Source organism: Eschrichtius robustus, chromosome 11 (genome assembly GCF_028021215.1).
Source record: "Eschrichtius robustus isolate mEscRob2 chromosome 11, mEscRob2.pri, whole genome shotgun sequence".
Lineage (NCBI taxonomy): Eukaryota > Metazoa > Chordata > Mammalia > Artiodactyla > Eschrichtiidae > Eschrichtius > Eschrichtius robustus.
Window position 1 is genome coordinate 63,810,590 of NC_090834.1, and position 22,217 is coordinate 63,832,806.

General features: G+C 40.5%; 3 protein-coding genes across 3 annotated transcripts; all 3 read left to right on the forward strand.

Moving 5' to 3' along the window:
- The first annotated feature begins 11,031 nt into the window (after positions 1-11,031).
- On the forward strand, positions 11,032-11,616 carry LOC137772017 (RNA polymerase II subunit A C-terminal domain phosphatase SSU72 like protein 3-like). The gene has a single exon (XM_068555882.1). It carries the CDS (start codon positions 11,032-11,034, stop codon positions 11,614-11,616), a length of 585 nt encoding a protein of 194 aa, XP_068411983.1.
- A 1,915-nt stretch (positions 11,617-13,531) lies between these two features.
- On the forward strand, positions 13,532-14,116 carry LOC137772068 (RNA polymerase II subunit A C-terminal domain phosphatase SSU72 like protein 3-like). The gene has a single exon (XM_068555949.1). The coding sequence runs from the start codon at positions 13,532-13,534 to the stop codon at positions 14,114-14,116; it is 585 nt and encodes a 194-aa protein (XP_068412050.1).
- A 192-nt stretch (positions 14,117-14,308) lies between these two features.
- LOC137772208 (olfactory receptor 52B4-like) lies at positions 14,309-21,647 on the forward strand. Its single transcript, XM_068556086.1, is given in 4 exon segments — positions 14,309-14,357; positions 16,405-16,497; positions 20,678-20,914; positions 20,917-21,647. Coding segments are annotated over 4 exon segments (1,110 nt in total).
- The last annotated feature ends 570 nt before the right edge of the window (positions 21,648-22,217 follow it).

Below are 22,217 nucleotides of genomic sequence, written 5' to 3' on the forward strand. Positions count from 1 at the left end.
TTTATTAAAAATACGTGTTAGAGAAAATAAACTAGAGAAAGGAACTTGTTCAGTTATACATTTTTTGCACTGATTATGATGACTCTAAGCTTGTTAAAATCAATCTGGCTAGCTATAAGTCGTGCATGTTGTATTTTTTGTGAGAAAATTTTTTCTTTTTTAAATTTAGATTTTTTTTCCTTGCAAGGGTTTTGCAAATAAAACATCAACTTGATCATAGAGAAGAATCTAATCCTGCATCCCAACCAGGACTCTCTCTGGTGGATGAGGATTATTGGTGCATCAGGCCAGGAACCTCAGCTTCCTGGAATAATAAAACTGTTTCCTTTGTGGATGTTTCATCTTCTCCATTTAAAAATATCCCTGGGAAGATTTAAAGCTCAGTGGAGAGATAATTAAGTAAATCAAACTCACTGTATTTATATTTTTGGGTTAGCATGGGAATAATCCTGTATGTTTGTTACTTAATGTCTTGCAATATGTAAGAGAATTTGGCATACTAGAGTACTGACAGACATAGTACTTAGTAGATTCCAACTTTTAAGTGTCTATATGAATAACTGCTATAGCATAATTTTAAATTTAAATGTATAATAAAATTCCAGTAAACTTACTTTAAAAAAATAAATTTATTTATTTATGGCTGTGTTGGGTCTTCGTTGCTGCGTGCAGGCTTTTCTCTGGTTGCGGCTAGAGGGGGCTACCCTTCGTTGCAGTGCACAGGCTTCTCATTGCGGTGGTTTCTCTTGTTGCGGAACACGGGCTCTAGGTGCACGGGCTTCAGTAGTTGTGGCTCTCGGGCTCTAGAGCGCAGGCTCGGTAGTTGTGGCACACTGGCTTAGTTGCTCTGCGGCATGTGGGATCTTCCTGGACCAGGGCTTGAACTGTGTCCCCTGCACTGGCAGGCAGATTCTTAACCACTGTGCCACCAGGGAAGTCCAGTAAACTTATTTTTAAGAGAACCTCACATTTACCGTAGTTCTAAATTTATTTTATTAGATTGTAATTGTTTATTAGGAACTCGGTAAGACACCCAGATTGAAAAGCAATTTATGTACTTAAAAGGGGAAATCAAAACTTGGAAGTTTATCAACATAGTTTAAAATTTTTAGAGAAATTTAATTAAATAAGTTGTATTGGTCCCTTAAAAATGATTACTAACAGTATCTAGACTTGTAAATAGAAGGAAACATTTTGTAAATTGAACTTAAAAATATCAGAAATAATGAGGTTTCTTAGTATGTAAAGAATTAGACACTGAAAACTTACCAAAAAAATGAAAGAAAGGGTTAAGTAACACACATAAGTGGAAAGACACCTTGTGTTCGTGGACTGGAAGAATTAATATTGCTAAAATGTCCATACTACTCAAAGAAACCTACAGATTCAATGCAACACCTATTAAAATCCCAAAGCCATTAAAAATTTTTTAATTGAAATATAATTAATTTACAATGTTGTGTTAGTTTCAGGCATACAGTAAAGTGATTCAATTAGACATATATATACATATAAATATATATATCCTTTTTTTTTACATTCTCTTCCATTATAGGTTATTACAAGATATTGAGTATAATTCCCTGTGCTACACCATAAGTCCTTGTTGTTTATCTATTATATATATAGTAGTGTGTATATTTTAATCCCAAACTCCTAATTTATCCCTCTCCCCCCTTTGGTAATCATAAGTTTGTTTTCTATGTCTGTGAGTCTATTTCTGTTTTGTAAATAAGTTCATTTGCCTCCCTTTTTTAGATTCCACATACAAGCAATATCATATGATATTTGTCTTTGTCTGACTTACTTCACTTAGTATGATAATCTCTAGGTCTATCCATTTGCTGTAAATGGCATTATTTTGTTCTTTTTTATGGCTGGGTAATATTCCATTGTATATATGTACCACATCTTCTTTATCCCCCTGTCGATGGACACTTAGGTTGCTTCCATGTCTTGGCTATTGTAAGTAGTGCTGCTTTGAACATTGGGGTGCATGTATCTTTTTGAATTATAGTTTTCTCTGGATATGTGCCCAGGTAGCTCTATTTCTGGTTGGTTTCTTAAAGAACCTCTATACTGTTCTCCATAGTGGCTGTACCAATTTACATAACCACGCAACAGTGTAGGAGGGTTCCCTTTTCTCCACACCCTCTCCAGCATTTATTGTTTGTAAACTTTTTGATGACGGCCATTCTGACCAATGTAAGGTGATACCTCATTGTAGTTTTGATTTGCATTTCTCTAATAATTAGTGATGTTGAGCATCTTTTCATGTGCTTTTGGCCATCTGTATGTCTTCTTTGGAGAAATGTCTATTTAGATCTTCTGCCCATTTTTTGATTGGGTTGTTTTCTTTTCTTGATATTGAGCTGCACGAGCTGTTTGTATATTTTGGAGATTAATCCCTTGTGGGGCGCATCGTTTGCAAGTATATTCTCCCATTCTGTGGGTTGTCTTTTCATTTTGTTTATGGTTTCCTTTGCTGTGCAGGAGCTTTTAAGCTTAATTAGGTCCCACTTGTTTATTTTTTTATTTTTTTTAAAGAATGATCATTCTAGAAGGCAAAGCAGGGTGACTAATTTTGTTTTATTTATTTATTTATTTATGACTGTGTTGGGTCTTCGTTTCTGTGCAAGGGCTTTCTCTAGTTGTGGCAAGCGGGGGCCACTCCTCATCGCGGTGCGCGGGCCTCTAACTATCGCAGCCTCTCTTGTTGCGGAGCACAGGCTTCAGACGCGCAGGCTCAGTAATTGTGGCTCATGGGCCCAGTTGCTCAGCGGCATGTGGGATCCTCCCAGACCAGGGCTCAAACCCGTGTCCCCTGCACTAGCAGGCAGATTCTCAACCACTGCGCCACCAAGGAAGCCCCCCACTTGTTTATTTTTGTTTTCATTTTCATTACTCTAGGAGGGGGATCCAAAAACATATTGCTGCGATTCATGTCAAAGAGTGTTCTGCTTATGTTTTTCCCTGGGATAAATCCCACTTGATCATGGTATATGATCCTTTTAATATATTGTTGGATTTGATTTACTAGTATTTTGTTGAGGATTTTTGCATCTATGTTCATCAGTGATATTGGCCTGTAATTTTCTTTTTTGTGGTATCTTTGTCTGGTTTTGGTATCAGGGTGATGGTGGCCTCATAGAATGAGTTTGGAAGTTTCCCTTCCTCTGCAATTTTTTGGAATAGTTTCAGAAGGACAGATGTTAACTCTTCTTTAAGTGTTTGATAGAATTTGCCTGTGAAGCCGTCTGGTCCTTGACTTTTGTTTGTTGGGAGTTTTTAAACTGCAGATTCAACTTCAGTACTTGTAATTGGGCTGTTCATATTTTCTATTTCTTCCTGGTTCAGTCTTGGGAGATTGTACCTTTCTAAGAATTTGTCCATTTCTTCTAGGTTGTCCATTTTATTGGCATATAGTTGCTTATAGTAGTCTCTTATGCTTCTTTGTATTTCTGTGGTGTCGGTTGTAACTTCTCCTTTTTCGTTTCTAATTTTATTGATTTGGGCCCTCTCCCTTTTTCTCTTGATGGGTCTGGCTAAAGGTTTCTCAGTTTTGTTTATCTTCTCAAAGAACCAGCTTTTAGCTTCATCGATCTTTTCTATTGTTTATTTTTAATCTCTTTCATTTATTTCTTCTCCTGAACTTTATGATTTCTTTCCCTCTAATAACTTTGGGTTTTGTTTGTCCTTCTTTCTCTAGTTGCTTTAGGTGTATTGTTAGGTTGTTTGTTTGAGTTCTTTCCAAAGCCATTTTTAATAGAAATAGAAAAAAATAATCCTAAAGTTCATATGAAACCTGAAAAGACCCTGAATAGCCAAAGCAATTTTGAATGAGAAGAACAAAGTTAGAGACATAACACTTCCTGATTTCAAAATACATTACAAAGCTACAGTATGGAACTGGCAGGTACTGTCAACTCATCTTTAACAAGTGTGCCAAGAACACACAATGGGGAAAGGATAGTCTCTCTTCAATAAATAGTTTTGGAAAAACTGGATGTCAACATCCAAAAAAATAAAATTGGACACTTATCTTGAGTTGACTATTGATTTTAAAAAGTCAGACAATTGCACTACAAAGCTTTCTGTAAGAAACTCAAAGAATTCACATGAACAAATGTAGCTTTAAAAAGTTTCAGTTCACTGATATCCTAAAGTACATGAAACATAAATTGTTTGGGTTGCCTGGGTTCTTGAAGTAATTTGGAAATAAACAAACTGTGTTCAGCCACAGAAATACAACTGAGTGTCCACTGATTTCACATAAAAAAGTGTCTGGAGAATATGGACTTTCTCACAGAGGTAATTACAAAAAGACATAAGAACTTTGAGGGCAAGGTATTTTTTTTCAGAATAGACTTAAAAAAAATGGAAACAAAGTAGCAATAATAAAAAAGACATTTAAAGCATTCAAAAAATACTGACTATAGGAAAAACCATCTTTTAAAAAATTGAAGTATGGTTGATTTATAATATTGTGTTAGTTTTTAGGTGTACAGCAAAGTGATGCAATTATATATATATCTGTATGTATATATATATATATATTATATATATTTCCAGATTATTTTCCATTATGGGTTATTATAAGATATTGAATATAGTTCCCTGTGCTATACCATAAATCCTTGTTGCTTATATATTTTATGTACAGTAGTTGTATCTGTTAATCTCATACTCCTAATTTATCTCCCCCTCCCTTTCCCCTTTGGGGAATGTAGCTTCAGGCAGGGGAAACCCAAGCCTCCTCATGCCCAAGGATGTTATTTTCTCAGTTAGGTGGTCACTTATTCAGGTCTGAGGGACCATGAACAGTAACATACAGTGGCTACTGTTCCTCATTCTTCTACTCCAAGACTGTCTTCCAGCCAGGTCTGGACTTATTTCTGAGGTTGAAATATGAACCATGGACTAGAACCCACTTGAGCATCTCATGGACCTTCCCAGGGATAAGAGCAGCTGGAGCTCAGGAAGCTGGGGAGGAAGCAGAGAGAAAAAAATAATTCTGAATACTCACTGTAAATTTAGATTTATTCCTTGTACAAAATGACAGTACTTAATATAGAAGGCAAAACTGTAAATTTAATTTAGAAAAAAATTAATATATAGGTACGCTGGTGCATCCATTGGTGCATCCATTGGTACATCCATAGCTTGTTTCACAAATTTTTCATTTTGGGCCTCAAACAAATAGGGAAATATTTTTATTGCATAAAAACATTGATTTTCTTGTACTTCTACTCACTGCAGTATTCCAACTATATACTGGGTGACATCTTAACACGAGAGCTTCTCCTTCAACTCTCTGGCTGTCCTTCAACTTAGGAGGTTGAACAAGAAATTATTGTTGAGTTTGAAAACTTGGATGGTGCCTTTCAAAGCTTTCAAGCAGATTTTTCATACCTCCAAAGGAGGAGATATATCATCTATTCCTGTATATTCTCTCAAGGAGTAAAAATTGGCTGCAAAACAACCTGACATTGAAGTGGATGAAACTACAGCAATTTTCATAGTCACCATCTTTCTGAAACACATTTGTATTTATATCCAAGAAATGGGAGAAAACAGATACATCTAGTCCATACATCTGAAAGTCAACTTTATCAAATAGGATTTTCTGTACTTAGATTCCCTTAGTAGCCGGATAACACAGGTACTCAAATATTAGGTCTCTGGTCACCTAAGCTGAGTAAATTGGAGAGATAATGCACAAAGGAGGTGATTGTGATCTGAGCAGTGGCTGTGTGTTCCTGCTGTAAACAAGCAGGACTCTATGGGCCTTCTGGGGACTGACCCACCCTCCCCCCACCTGTCCTTTGCCTATCTCTTGTTTGTAGAAAAGCTTTATCCTCCTAGGCCTTCTCTGAGTTCCAAAGAATAAATTTAATCAGAGAAGTGAGAAAATTCAGAAACAAAAGCAAACAGTTAATAAGACAAAATAATAGTTTTGTCATTAAACAAAGTCAAGGACCTTAAGTTCCTTCTCAAGGGCTGTAAGATGATATGCTGAGCCATATCCTTTGAGTGATTTTGCAGATGCTACAACCCCCACCAGGTGGAAGAAGTTAACTGCATGCTAATCACAAGCACGTAGACACCAGACCAGTTGGAACTAGAAGGTTGATGATGCTGACTCCCCATTACCTCACCACCAACCAATCAGAAGAAAGTCTATGAGGTGATCACTCACCCTGCCACCCTCTACTGCACACTGTTTTTAAAAACCTTTCACTAGAAGCCATGGGGAGTTTGGGTCTTTTGAGTGTTTGCCACCTGGACTCCTTGTTTGGCACCTGCAATAAACACTGCACTTTCCTTTCCCAAAACCCGGTGTCAGTAGATTGGCTTTACTGAGCTTGGGCAAGCGGACACAAGTTTGGTTCGGTAAGACTACCCTCTCCTTCATCTGCTGTTTGAGGCACATCTTGTTGTCTTTTGTCAATTGCAAAGCTCTCAGGCCTTAGTCCTTGTCTTTGAAATATTTATAGAAGTACTTCTCCCTGCCCTCCTTAGAGAAGCCCAAGACTTCTAGACAGTGGGAATTCTTCCAAAGGCCAAAGCTTTGTCAGGTCATTGAGTCAAGTGGTGATGTGATGGGAGGTTTTGGGAAGCAAAGTGCTCTGCAGTAAACTGCTCAGCAGGTGAGGTATTATTCGCTGTTCCAATCAGTCTTAACAGATCATATGTGTGCTCGTCACAGGGTTATCTCTGTTCCTTGAACTAATCTAGGAAGAACAGGAGTCTCTCAGGCTGGGCCAGAATCTCTGAATAGAGTCACAGAGGTCTGTTTAATACAGGCATTACGTCTGAGATACAGATGAGTCCTCATAGCTCACATTTGTAGCTCAGTTCATAACATTAATTAAGGTTGGACCAACACTCAGTAGAAATGTTTCTGTGCATCTTCTTGATGAGCCTGTGATGGCAATAGGCAACTACTTATGGTCCTGGAGATCCTGGATGGGGACTTCTCTTTTGGTGATGATTTAACTTTGAAGACACAATTGATATTTTCTAAAAGGATCCAGATAACCATTTTATTAAAAAATATCTGTCTGATAATTCCAATATTTAATTCATTTGTAGTTCTGTGCCTGTTACATTTTTCTCATTGATTTTTGTTATTGATAATATTTCTTGAAATGCTTGGTAATATTTGACTGGGTGTGATTGCATAATAGACATTGTACGTGAAAAACTGCAGCGGTTATAGCTACTGTTCTTTCTCCAAAAATGCAGATCTTGCAGTGATTTACTATTTCTCAAAGATATATAAGCAGATGTACACAACCTTAATGGGAAAAGTAAAGAATGCTAGAGCAGTAATGGAACCTTACACACCTTGGGAAGAAATGAGAGAATCAAGCCCCATTCAGAAGATTCAAGACTGCAAGTATCCCTTTGATGTCAATTCCACCTGTGAGGAGAGCATCTTCAACAGAATTGTGGAAGATCTGTGCGCCAGAGAGCAGGAGACCTGTCAGACTGTGCACGTGATCAATGTGGACACGGATGACACCCTGGAGGACACCACCCTTGGAGCTTTGATCATCTGTGAGCTCTGCCAACGCCTCCAGCATGCTGATGACCTAAAAGACCATCTGGCCCAGCTGCTCCTGGCAGTGGAGGGGAAAACTGGAAGGAGCTTTTTTCACATGGTCTGCTTCTACTGAAGATCTTGGGCTTCTTCAGCCGTCAGAACTTGTGCCTGGAACTTTGAACTAGTCTGTATTTTCTGTGAGAGGTGTCTTTAATGCCCTTTCCATTAAAATATCTTTGTATGATTTTTTTCAGGTACACCTACCCAGGGAAGAAAATGGATGGGAAAAGCGTTTTATGGAAATTGGAACATGGACTACCAGTAGTCATAAAATCGCTTCCTATGTGGGAGACGATTCTCAAGGTACTTACCTTGGAAGAGACAATTCAGGGATCACATCACTCTGCAATGAAGTTACCATCCAGGAACTCCATTTTCCAGATGAGCAAACCATGGCTGATCCTCCCAGTCTCCTCCCTTCACCTCTGTCCAAATTATACAGCACCATTTTGTGAACTGGCCTTCAACGGTTGGCTTAGCATAGTGCTTCTCAATGCCTTTGAAACATGGTCCTCCCCTTGGGTCGTGATTATAATTTGGGCTCTGAGACCTTAATTCTCTCCTTTAAAATTTTTATTTTATTTTATCTTTTTACACTATTCTTTACTGTTTAATTGAAGTATATTTGATATACAGTATTACATTAGTTTAAGGGGTGCAGCAAGGTAATTCAAAATTTTATAGATTATACTCCATTTAAAGTTATTACAAGATAATGGCTGTATTTCCCTGTGCTGTACAATATATCCTTGTTGCTTATCTATTTTATACCTAGTAGTTTGTGCCTCTTTATATATATATATTTAATTGAAGTATAGTTGATTTATGATGTTGTGTTAGTTTCAGTTGTACAGCACAGTGATTCAAGTGTATATATGTGTGTATATATATACACATACATATATATACACACATATATATACACACATATATATTCTTTCTCACATTCTTTTCCCTTATAGTTTATTACAAAATTATGAGAATAGTTCCCTGTGCTATACAGTAGGTCTCATTTTTTAAAAATGTTTTACGTCTGGGTCACTGACTCTAAGAAAAAATTTTCACAACTTATGTAAGCTCTGACAACATTTTCATTTATGCCTTTTCTCTAACAGGACTTTTAAGATCTTCCTGCTTCTCTTCTATTCTTGAAACAGTGCTTTTTACAACTTCCCAGGGACTTCCAAGGTCCAGTCAAGTTGCAGAAACCTCTTCTTCAAGGCAGGTGCTCTTAAGCCTTGGTGTAGTACACAATCATATGAGTGTTTCTAAAAAACACAGATCTATGGGCTCCACTCCCAGAGATACTGATTGGGTGATCTGGGGTCAAAATTTGCAAAATTTGCATTAACACATTCCCAGTTGATGTTGATGCTTCTGGTTTGGGGATTCCACTATGAGACTGAGTGTATTTACTGAGGTAGACTCTTTGCAATGTGACAACCACTGTAACTGACAGAGGCACAGGGACATAAAATCTGTGGCTTTATAACAGATATTTCTCCTGCAACATTTAGAAGTGACATGACTATCTCTTCTTACTGTTTGGTATTCTGTTCACAATTTTTAAGTATATATAGTTTACTTAATAAATTATGCAAGCTAATAAAAGCAAAGTACTTAAAATTATCATATTTCAATATAGAATGCTCAGACACAGCTGTACTCAAAGACATCAGAAAGCCAGTGGAGGCCACTGGAGTCTTTCGAGAATTATCATGAATTTAAGAAAATCAAAAGGAGGATGTGTGGTTTTCTTGTAACTCCTGAAACACTATCAGCAGGGATGTTTTCCAGAAGTCACTTTTTACACTGGTGAATCATTTTATGATTTTATTGACAAAACTATGTGTGCCTTCCTCTGATTTAACACAGTTACATTTGTAGAGTATCAATTGTATGAAAGAAATACGCAAAAACACTTTTAATTTTATGTGTAAGCGAATTAGTGTAAGCATGGAAATTCAAACACATTTTCCACATGCATGTTCTCAGGTCACTGGAGTGGCCAGTGACAAGCTTGGGAATAGTCTAGGTATTTTGTCTAATATCAATAGTAGCCCCATACACAGGTGAACAAACAGGGCTAACTAGAGATTTCAAAACGCTCCCAGTGGGTAACCATACCCTTTGGAAGAATTAGATTTTCAGTTGATTTAATCACCTGATTGTTCTGATGACTGGATTGAGTTCTCTGGTCAGAGCCCACTATCCAAACCCAGTCAGTCAAGAGTTAACCCAATCAATCAATCAATCAAGAGTTCTCCAGGCACCAAGGGTGGGTGGTGACTTAATATAAGCCTGGTCTCTGTTCTTTGACAGTACACTAGTTGGAAGAGCTGGACGGAGGCAGTCTTCTCCGTGGCTTCAGAGTCCCCTCAATCTCCAGCCGCCTGGCTGGAGTCCCAAGTGGCGACCACCATGCCCTCCTTCTCGCTCTGGGTGGCTGTGGTCTGTATGAGTAACATGAACAGGAGCATGGAAGCCCACAGCATCCTCATGAAGAAAGGGTTCAGTGTCAAGTCTTTTGGAGCTGGATCCCATGTGAGGCTCCCAGGACCCACAGGCAACCTCTATGTCCTTTGCTCAGTCAACTGTGCAAACTAACAAAAGGAATGGAGCTAAAAATGACTATTTCAGTATAGAATGGTCCAACAGAGCCGTACTTGAAGACATGGGAGAGCCGGTGGAGGCCGCTCCAGTCCCTGGAGAAACATCATGAATTCAAGAAAATCAATCGGAGGATGTGTAGTGTTCTTGTAACTCCTGAAGCACTGTCAGCAGAGATGTTTTCCAGGAGTCGCTTTTTACACTGGCGAATCATTTTATTATTTTATGGGCAAAACTATAGGAATCCTCCTGAGATTGACACAGTTACACTTCTAGAGTATCAGCTGATGAAAGGAATATGAAACAACCCTTGTAATTTTATGTAAAATTGACTTAAGTGTGAGCTTGGAAGTTTCAAACACGTTTTTCACAGGCATGTTCTCAAGTCACTGGAGGGACTGGTGACAAGTTTTGGAGGAGTCTAGGTAATTTGCCTAATATCAATCGTAGCCCCATCCACAGGTGCACCAATAGGGCTAAGTGGAGATTTCAAGACACGCCCACGGGGTAGCCATACCCTTGTGGAGATTTAGACGTTCAGGTGATTTAACGACCGGATGGTTCTGATGACTGGATTGGGTTCTCTGGTCAGAGCCCACTATCCAAACCCAATCACTCAAGAGTTAAGCCAATCATCAATCAAGAATTCTCCTCCCACTGTGGGGAGGTGACTCCATATAAATCCGGTTTCCGTTCTTTGACACTAACACAGGTTGGGAGAGCTGGACGCAGCCGGTCATCCTCCTGGCTTCAGAGTCCCCTCGGCCCCTGAAGTCCACTCGTCTGGCTGGGAGTCCCAAGGAGCCGCCATCATGCCCTCCTCTCCGCTCAGGGTGGCTGTGGTCTGTATGAGTAACCTGAACAGGAGCATGGAAGCCCTCAGCATCCTCAGGAAGAAAGGTTTCAGCATCAGGTCTTTTGGAATGGGATCCCTCGTGAGGTTCCCAAGACTGGCACCCAAGGAACCAGTGGCTTATGATTTTTCAACTTCATATAAGATGATGTGCAAGGACCTTTCCTGTAAAGACCGAAAATACTACAAAGGGAATGGAGTCTTACACATCTTGGGAAGAAATGAGAGAATCAAGCCTCACCTGGAAAGATTTCAAGAGTGCAGAGATCCCTTCGATGTCATCTTCACCTGTGCGGAGAACGTCTATGACAGGGTGGTGGCAGATATGTGTGCCAGAGATCAGGAGACCTGTCAGCCTGTGCACGTGATCAACATGGACATAGAGGACACCCTGGAGGACGCCACTCTTGGATCTCTGATCATCTGTGAGCTCTGCCAAGGTCTCCAGCAGGCGGATGACATGGAAAGCAGTCTGGCTGAGCTTCTCCTGGCAGCAGAGGGGAAAACAGGAAGGAGTTTTCTGCACACGGTCTGCTTCTACTGAAGATCTTGGCTGGTTTGAACTCCTTCGTCGGTAAGAACTTGTGCCTGGACTTTTGGGCTAGTCGGTATTTTCTGTGAGAAGCGTCTTCAAAACTCTTTCCGCTAAAAGACATGTGTATGATCTTTTTTTCAGAGACACCCCAGCCAGGGAAGGAAGTGGAGGAGAAAAGCATTTTATGGGAAATGGAACACTGACTACCACTAGGCATAAAACCCTTCCAACACTGGGGACAGCATTCGAGGTACTTTCCTTGGAAGAGACAATTCAGTGCTCACATTGTTCCGTGAGGAAGCGAACATCCAGGAACTCCACTTCCAGATGAGCAAACCATGGCCGATCCTCCGAGTCTCCCCCCTTCACCTTCGTCACATTATATGGCACCAGTTTGTGTACTAGTCTTCAAGGGTTGGCTTAAAGAAGTATTTCTCAATTCTTCTGAAACATGGTGCTCCCCTCTGGTCTTGATTATAGTTTGAGCCCAAGATCTTGCTCTTCGACGTGTGTTAGAATGTTTCAGGTCTGGGTCACTGACGCTAATAGAAAAAATTTCACGCTATATGTAAGTTCTGAGTACATTTTAATTTATGCCTGGTTTTTCCTACCATGACTTTTCTCTTATGAACATCCTGCTTCCCTTGTGCTCTTGAAGCCCTGCTTGGAATGAATTCCAAGGGACTTCCAAGGTCCAGCCAAGGCTCAGGACCCTCTGCTTTGAGACAGCTGATCTCATGCTTTGGTGCACATCACAATCATCTGAAGGGCTTCGTACATCCCAGATCTCCAGGCTCGACTCCCAGAGTTTCTAATTTGGTGGTCTGGGGTCCAAATTTGCCTTTGTCTCACGTTCTGGGTTGATGTTAAAGCCCTGGGTCTTGGATTCACGCTTTGAGAAGACCGAGTGTGTTTACCGAGGTAGGACTCTTTGCAATGTGACAATCACTATAATTGACAGAGGCACAGGGACATAAAATCTGTGGCTTTCTAAATGGATGTTCCTCCTGTACCATTTTGAAGTGACAGGAGTCTCTCTCCTTCCTGTTTGGTGTCCCGTTCATGAGTTTTACCTCTATGTCCTTTGCTCAGTCAACTGTGCAAACTAACAAAAGGAATGGAGCTAAAAATGACTATTTCAGTATAGAATGGTCCAACAGAGCCGTACTTGAAGACATGGGAGAGCCGGTGGAGGCCGCTCCAGTCCCTGGAGAAACATCATGAATTCAAGAAAATCAATCGGAGGATGTGTAGTGTTCTTGTAACTCCTGAAGCACTGTCAGCAGAGATGTTTTCCAGGAGTCGCTTTTTACACTGGCGAATCATTTTATTATTTTATGGGCAAAGCTATAGGAATCCTCCTGAGATTGACACAGTTACACTTCTAGAGTATCAGCTGATGAAAGGAATATGAAACAACCCTTGTAATTTTATGTAAAATTGACTTAAGTGTGAGCTTGGAAGTTTCAAACACGTTTTTCACAGGCATGTTCTCAAGTCACTGGAGGGACTGGTGACAAGTTTTGGAGGAGTCTAGGTAATTTGCCTAATATCAATCGTAGCCCCATCCACAGGTGCACCAATAGGGCTAAGTGGAGATTTCAAGAAACGCCCACGGGGTAGCCATACCCTTGTGGAGACTTAGACGTTCAGGTGATTTAACGACCGGATGGTTCTGATGACTGGATTGGGTTCTCTGGTCAGAGCCCACTATCCAAACCCAATCACTCAAGAGTTAAGCCAATCATCAATCAAGAATTCTCCTCCCACTGTGGGGAGGTGACTCCATATAAATCCGGTTTCCGTTCTTTGACACTAACACAGGTTGGGAGAGCTGGACGCAGCCGGTCATCCTCCTGGCTTCAGAGTCCCCTCGGCCCCTGAAGTCCACTCGTCTGGCTGGGAGTCCCAAGGAGCCGCCATCATGCCCTCCTCTCCGCTCAGGGTGGCTGTGGTCTGTATGAGTAACCTGAACAGGAGCATGGAAGCCCTCAGCATCCTCAGGAAGAAAGGTTTCAGCATCAGGTCTTTTGGAATGGGATCCCTCGTGAGGTTCCCAAGACTGGCACCCAAGGAACCAGTGGCTTATGATTTTTCAACTTCATATAAGATGATGTGCAAGGACCTTTCCTGTAAAGACCGAAAATACTACAAAGGGAATGGAGTCTTACACATCTTGGGAAGAAATGAGAGAATCAAGCCTCACCTGGAAAGATTTCAAGAGTGCAGAGATCCCTTCGATGTCATCTTCACCTGTGCGGAGAACGTCTATGACAGGGTGGTGGCAGATATGTGTGCCAGAGATCAGGAGACCTGTCAGCCTGTGCACGTGATCAACATGGACATAGAGGACACCCTGGAGGACGCCACTCTTGGATCTCTGATCATCTGTGAGCTCTGCCAAGGTCTCCAGCCGGCGGAAGACATGGAAGGCAGTCTGGCTGTGTTGCTCCAGGCAAAGAAGGAGAAAACAGGAAGGAACTTTCTTCACATGGTCTGCTTCTACTGAAGATCTTGGCTGATTTCAGCTCCTTTGCAGGTAAGAACTTGTGCCTGGACTTTTGGGCTAGCCGGTATTTTCTGTGAGAAGAGTCCTCAAAACCCTTTCCATTAAAGGCTGTCTCTATGATTTTTTTCAGGTACCCTTTTTTTCAACCCAGGGAAGGAAGTGGAGGAGAATATATTTCATGGGAAACGGAACATGGACCGCCAGTCGGCATCCAAACCCTTCCAATTTGAGGGACAATGGTGTGGGTACTTGACTCAGAAGAAAGAATTCAGTGCTCACACGGCTCTGCAAGGAAGTTAACCTCGAGGACTCCGTTTTCCCGATGAACAAACCACGGCTTATAATCGAGTGCTGGACAAGTGATGTGTTGAAGGATGCTCTGGAAAAAAAAACAACAACATTGTGTATTCCATCCATTTTTATGAATTTCCTTTTGCCCTTTTGGCGAGGTGTATGTTAATTTTTTTTTTTTCGTGAGATAGGATTATATTAAATGTTTGAACTTTGAAATATTTTTATTTTTAGATTGTATGTCTTTTACTAATGCCAACTGTATTAGAAACTCAGGGTAGATAATGGGTGGCATTTATTACTAAAATCCTGGTATGATCTGTTCAATTAAATAGCTCATTAAATGAAATAAAACCTCTAATTTAAAGAAAAGGTGTCTTTTCATTTGTGGTAGGGGATGCATATTACAAACAGATCCCCTTGGTTTCTTATTGTTCAAGCCATTTGAATTCCATGGAGAAAAGCATTCTTTCCTAAGGAGAATTTTCTTTATGCTTAAAACATTCATCATTTTGAGTTTTGTGCTCCTCTGAAAGTGGATCCTTACTATTGGGAAGTAAAACACTCTTGGTTCTAATCAGCAGTGGCACCAAGTCCTGTGTGACTTGCAGGAGAAAATAAAGGAGAGGTAGTTGGGTTGGTTGAATTAGGTTACTTGCTATGTCACAAAGTAGATGTCGACTTTCTTTACAGAGTGTAGGCAGATTGGAGCAAGGTTGGACCTGTTGGGACTAGCTTGTACAGTAATTCCTGAGGATAAGAGTGGAGCCAGGAGGGGATAATCCATTGAGGCTATCATTTCATGTGATGGGAACACCAAATTAAAGTAGATTTTTAGGTAGTTTTGGGTGTTCTGAAGATAGAAATGTTTTGTCCAGTTGATATTATTTTTGCTGGAAAATCCATTTTGAGGAAAATTTAATATGTTGCTAATTGAGTTCCTATCTGTTTGGGCAAGTCAAGGAAAATATGACAGATGAGTAAAATGTTGCAGGTGCTAAAATGGAGTGATTACAGTGATGAATTACAAAATATAAAGTGTATATAAAATAGATAACTAGGGCTTCCCTGGTGGCGCAGTGGTTGAGAGTCCGCCTGCCGATGCAGGGGACACGGGTTCGAGCCCTGGTCTGGGAGGATCCCACATGCTGCGGAGCGGCTGGGCCCGTGAGCCATACTTGCTGAGCCTGCGCGTCTGGAGCCTGTGCTCCGCAACAAGAGAGGCCGCGATGGTGAGAGGCCCGCGCACCGCGATGAAGAGTGGCCCCCGCTTGCCACAACTGGAGAAGGCCCTCGCGCAGAAACAAAAGACCCAACACAGCCATAAATAAATAAATAAAAATTAAAAATAAAATAAAATAAAATAAAATAGATAACTAATAAGGACCTACTCTATAGCACAAGGAACTCTTTTCAACGCTGTAATGAGCTATATGGGAAAAGAATCTAAAAAAGAGTGGACATATATATGTATAACTGATTCACTTTGCTGTACAGTAGAAACTAATACAACATTGTAAATCAACTATAGTTTAATAAAAATTAAAAATAATATTATACATTTACTTAAAAAACAAAATATAAAGTGTATGTGAATAAATGAAAAGGAATGGGACTGGATTAAATAGATGGTGGAACATTGTCTAAGAGTCCTTATAGGTCATAAACATATAAAAGAGATTGGAAAGTTAGAACTTTAATGTTGGTGAATTTACTGTTTCGATTTTGATCTAGTGGTAGAGTTCTTGATTGAACTGTAGAAGTTGGTGTCTCTTGTAGAGTTAGAAAAATGCAGTTGAGGGACTTCCCAGGTAGTCCAGTGGTTGGGACTTCACCTTCCAAGGTAGGGGGTGGGGGTTCGATCCCTGGCCAGGGAGCTAAGATCCCACATGCCTTGCAGGAAAAAAGCCAAAAAATAAAACAGAAACAATATTGTAACCAATTCAGTAAAGACTTTTAAAAAAATGGTCCACATCATAAAAATCTTTAAAAAAAAGATGCAGTTGAGGAAGACGTCAAAACCCTGAACATCGTGGGCATCGAGTGGGTAAACTTTTGGTTGCTGGAGTTGCTAAGAATGAGAGCAGAAGGTGAGTTAAAGGTCACCTGGGAGGCTGCCTGGGCCCATATTTCCTCCCAAACCCCTGCAGCACCTGGGGCTTCCTTGTGCGGAGAGTCGGAGACAGATTAGAAGGGGTGATTGGAACCCAGAGATCATTTACGTGGAGCTGTAGATGTTACCCACAGTGTTTAGCCAGGACTGCGAACTGCTGGCAGCATTCCAAAGGTATCTTCGGGTCTTACTCGTGGTGAGTGCAGTCCCAGGATGCCGAGTCCTGATCTTCATCATTGGACAGTCCTTTTACCAGTATCTTAGGATGCTCTTCGTTGTGGCAAGTTCTTTCCAGCTTCAGATCCACCAAAATTGAGTCAGAATTTGGACCAGAAAGCTGCTAAATTCTCTGTGGTCCTCCGGGTGCTACATTAAAAAAATCATTGGGTGGGGAGGATGGGGCTAGATCAGGTGTTAGTTAAATATGGTGGGAGAATAGTTGCCATGTGGTCTGAACACCACTGGTGTTGGTAGTTTTGCTAAAGGGAGAAGTTTTGTTTGTAAGTTGTAATTGTAGCTAACAATAATATCGTTCTGTCTAACCATGAGGAATGGGAAATAAAGATTTAGATGTGCTGCTGGAAATACAGCAGTTTCTTGAGTAGACAGACATGGTTCCAGTTAAGACACAGAGGCAAATGGAATATTTAGAAGGTTGTTGAAGATGAAATGGCAGCATTTAGATGCAAATTGCTGTAAGATATGAATATACATGTAACTAGAAATGTTCGGTATGCCAAGGATGGCTTTGTGACTGGGACTGGGCACATGGACATAGCTGCAGGTGTGTCTGATCAAGTTTTATTTCTTGACCTGGGTGATGTTTGCCTTATAAGAATTTGTTAGGCCATTCATTTGTTTTGTTTTGTTTTCTGTATTTGTGTGTATGTTTACAATAACAAGTTTAAAAAGTCCGAAAATGATAGAAATACTTTATAATCCAAGAAGCAATAACCTCACAATATAAGTGTGTCAGTAGCTTCATTTGTAATTATTTTATTTCAAATCCCTCACTTCCCAAGTCCAATCTACCCCGATGTTGCTTCTTGATTATATATTCACCTTCTGACTGTTGTTCCTGCTTTCACTTCACTCTAAATCCACTGGGCAGGGGATATAATACTTCCACCTCACTCCATTGGCCAAAGCAAGTCATGAGGCCATCACAGATGCAAGGGAGTGGATAATAGACTGTAGCTCATGATGGAGGAGTTGTCTTGTGTGGACAGCAGAGGGAAGAATTATTGCCACCCATTTGTGCAGATAGTCCCACTCGACACACTATCAGATTGACAAATGTTCAATGACTTGACAATATAGTCTACAGGCAAGTTTGTGAGGAAAAAGTTACTTTCATACATTGCTGTTAGTAATGAAAGATAGTGTAGCCTCTCAAAGGGAATCTATCCATATAGGACAAAACTACAAATGCATTTATCCCTTGACCAAGGTAACCCTACTTGTGGAAATAGACTATCAGATCTTTCAATAGAATTATCCAACTGGAGAAGAGACAGAAAATACAGAAAAATCAAGAGACTTTCAAATAGTGATGCAACAATGTCAAAAGGTCTAACATATGTGTTGTTGTTGGGATGTCAAAATGAAATGAGAGAAGGGGGCAGAAAAATGTCTTGTAGGAAATAATTGCTGAGTATATCCAAATGTGGTAAAAACAATAAATTTACAGATTCGAAAATCTCTGAGAACTTCAAGGACTTTAAAAACAAAGAAAGCTATGTGTAGGCCTCTGCAAATCAAAATGAAAATTAAGATAAAGTGAACAATCTTGAATGCAGTTAAAGGAGTTAGTTAGGCAAATGAAATAGACATGTCTAAGGCATCAGGACTCACACGTCTCCTACTAACTGCTAAGCTCGTACAATTATATACCCTTAGACAACAGAGGTAAACATCAGTATTCATGACTCTGGAATTTGAAACTCATGTGAATTTCATTAATTGTTTTCATGAAGAATAAAACTTTAAAAACCATGAGTCCATATTAATTGTAAGTATTTATATTCCTGTTGCATTACAATAGGCCTGAAGCAAGGCTGGTTTACATGGTAGATGATTTATGTGTCAGATTATCTGGAGATGAAAAAGAGAGAAAAGGAGCGGGAGGAAGTGAGGAAGATGTGGAGTGGTCTTAGAGACCCAGCCCATTTAAGAAGAAGGTGAGGCTCTTGGAGACAGTTCTGTCCCTGGAGCCCTGGTGTAAGTGCTTTCCCTCAAGGGCTCTCATGACAGAGGATAAAAAGCCCAAATCCTGCAACAAGGTAAATTTCATCTCCAATTGAACAGCTGTTCCTGAAGTCTCAGTCTAAGGCTGATAAATGAATTATACACCTGCAGATGGGGTTGGTTCAAGGCCGAAGGTAAGTGCTGGGCAGGTGTTATGTCCCAGACAGGCCAGAGGGTACAGGACACTTGGAGGCTGTTAATATGTATGGAATGATAGTGACCAGAGACACAAATCTGGTTGGTTCTAGCAGAAGTGGAGGGTGAGGTCTGGGGAGGGAGGTGAGAATACATGGTCCATCTGATGTTCCTGAAAGTTAGTAAATAAAGAGTCATCATCCAAAAAATAACTGGTGCCCAATAAGTGGACCGGGCATTAGAAGATGGAGATACTGACTTAGACTGCAGATATGTCTTGGCAAATATGAGAGGAGCCCTGAGAATGTCTGGGATCTGTGCTGGGGTTCCTAAAGCAGGGTGTGGAAAGAGGAGACCTCCAGGCCCTCTTAGGCAGATGTGAGAAGAAAACATGAGACAGGAGACATTTGAAAGGGGATTTCTAGGATGAACATGTATTACACCAAAGTCGCTCTATCAGGAGACCAAACAGGCAAATACCCCTGAGTTCCCTGGCTTCCATTTTTCAGTGAAACAAAACCAAAAAAACAAACAGCACTTCCCTTTTACTCCTTTTCTCCAAACACACACCCATCCTCAGCTTCTATCATCTCCTCCCTTCTCAAGCCCCTCTCTGTTGAATTGTGTCTTTCTGGCTTTTTCCTTCTCACAGAGCAGCCCTCTGCTCTCCAGAGACAGTTCCCTGTATCAAGGCCAGTGACTAGACTCTCCTGACCAGTAACTCTAATTGTAGAAGAGTTTCTTCCATCACTGGGAGGATGGTTATAGGAGCTGATTTTCCTCCCCTCAAAGAAAAAACAGAGGCACCGAGAGAGGTAACCTGGGATGGAAGATAAACTGTTAACGAGCCTAAGACATAACTTATACTGAGATAGATATTCTGAGATACCCTTCAACAGAAAGAATCAACATTTGTCTCCAATTTTCTAAAACGACCTGCTTAAAGTTTGCTTCACTCTCAAACTTACGCCCCTAGGATCCTGGAAGTTTCCCATTTTTTTCTGCACCTGGATTAATGAATGAATGAATGTACACTAAGAACCAAATGACAATATTTCCACCTGCAGAAAAATCTTCCAAATGTCACCCCCATCCCCTCCCAGCACTAACGCCTTATTTTCCAATTTCAGTCATTTCTAAACGTAGTTCCTAAGATGTAAGCATGAGCAGTGTGTCACCCCAGGCACACAGGCCCTGTCAGTGTTATTCCTTAACCTTTGTCTACTGAATTCCTTCACAAGTGTGCAAATTGTATGTGGTGAATTCAGAGAGATTTTAAATCTCATTTCCATCAGTTAGACCAAATCTGCCTGTATGACCCCACACGCTGCTTTCTTCAGTATTCCCTGTGCATAGCTGCCTGGATCTGAACGAACACTGTTCATAAATGGTATACTTTAATTTGAATACCCACGTTTTCCATATTACTTCGTTCTCTTTTCCTTCTCTTTATGATAAACCATCCACCACAAGGTGAAGTTCAAGTTTATATTCAAGAAACCTCTTGTTACAGCCTTCACAGGTACATATAATGACTTCCTTTGAATATTCATAAGCCTCTGTTGGTAGGAGAAATATATACAATGATATGTTTTGTTTGATTATCTGGAGATATGCATATCTTTGAATTAGACTGTCACTCATTGAAGCAGAGAACATACCCTATTGACTTTTTATGTTTCTTATTATTTGCATGTTCAAAGAAGATGGAGAGTGTGAGATATGCCAAAAGAATATTCCAGGAAAATCTGGATTTTCATCTCTGTGAGTATGAGGTGATGTCTCTGGTGGTCTCCATGGGTATGTTTCCTTAAACCACACTGGTGTCAGTCACACAGTCTTCCACTTGCTGGGCATCCCTGGCCTAGAGGACCAGCACATGTGGATTTCCATCCCTTTCTTCTTTTCGTATGTCATTGCCCTATCTGGGAACAGCCTTCTCATCTTCATTATTGTGGCAAAGCACAGCCTCCATGAACCCATATACCTCTTCCTCTGCATGCTGGCTGGGGCTTTGTCCTCTCCACATGCATAGTACCTCAGGCCTTGGCCATCTTCTGGTTCTGTGCTGGGGAGATCTCCTTGAATCGTTGCATCATACAGTTCTTCATTACACACAGCACTTTCATGTCTGAGTCAGGGACCTTGCTGGTGGTGGCATTTGATTGCTACATTGCCATATGCTTCTACCCACTGAGATACACCACTATTCTTACACACACACTGATTGGGAAAATTGGTGTTACCATCTTTCTGAGAAGTTATTGTATGATTTTCCCCATGATATTTCTTCTGAAAAGATTGACTTTCTGCCAAAGTAATAGAATTCCACACACCTGTTGTGAACACATTGGCTTGGCCAAATATGCTTGTAATGACATACGAGTAAACATCTGGTATGGACTCTTTGTTATAATGTCAACCGTGGTCTTAGATGTCCTACTAATTTTTGTTTCCTACACGCTGATTCTCCATGCTGTCTTCCACGTGCCTCCCCAAGATGCTTGTCACAAGGCTCTCAACACGTGTGGCTCTCATGTCTGCATCATCCTCCTCTTTTATGGGCCTGCGATCATCACAACGCTTACTCAGCAGTTTGGAAGCCAGGTTCCACCTCATATCCACATCTTGTTGGATAATGTGTGCATTCTGGCTCCACCTATGCTGAATCCCATCACTTATGGGATCAAGAGCAACCAAATTCGAGAGCAGGTAGCTCACATATTTTCTCCAATGCAGAAATAACTTTGGAGGAGGAACAGTGTTTTCAGCATCTCTAGCTATCCATGATGTGAACTATGGAAGTGGTGGATATAAATGCTCGTGGTAAACTGACACACTAGGTAATAGTTTAGTGAATTGTTTCTGTAGAATGTTCACCAGGTAGGTACTGAACTTCCAGTTTCTACTGTCAAAGCAGTACAGTGAGCAGTGTCGTGTTTGACTGAGTAAGCTCCATCCTGCCCAGAGTATGTGGCTAGATATAGGACTTCCCAAAGTCTTACATCTTACATATCACTAACCTGATCTTTGGTAATAGAAGAAATGAGAACAATGCTCCGGTTTCACATTTTTTTCAATTATTCATCACTGAGTTTCTCATCCTTTGAGACATCTTGTGACATCCCTGAACTATCACATATAAACCTGCATTCCTTTATGTCTTTCTATGTAGCTAAGCGACTTTCTTAGAATCAGTGATTCTTAGGGTTTCAGGTATTTTTATTATACTATAATTTATATCCTATCACATATATGCCAGAGTACTGGAATGTAAATGAATTGCTTGAATCACATTTTCAAAACCCTTTGGGA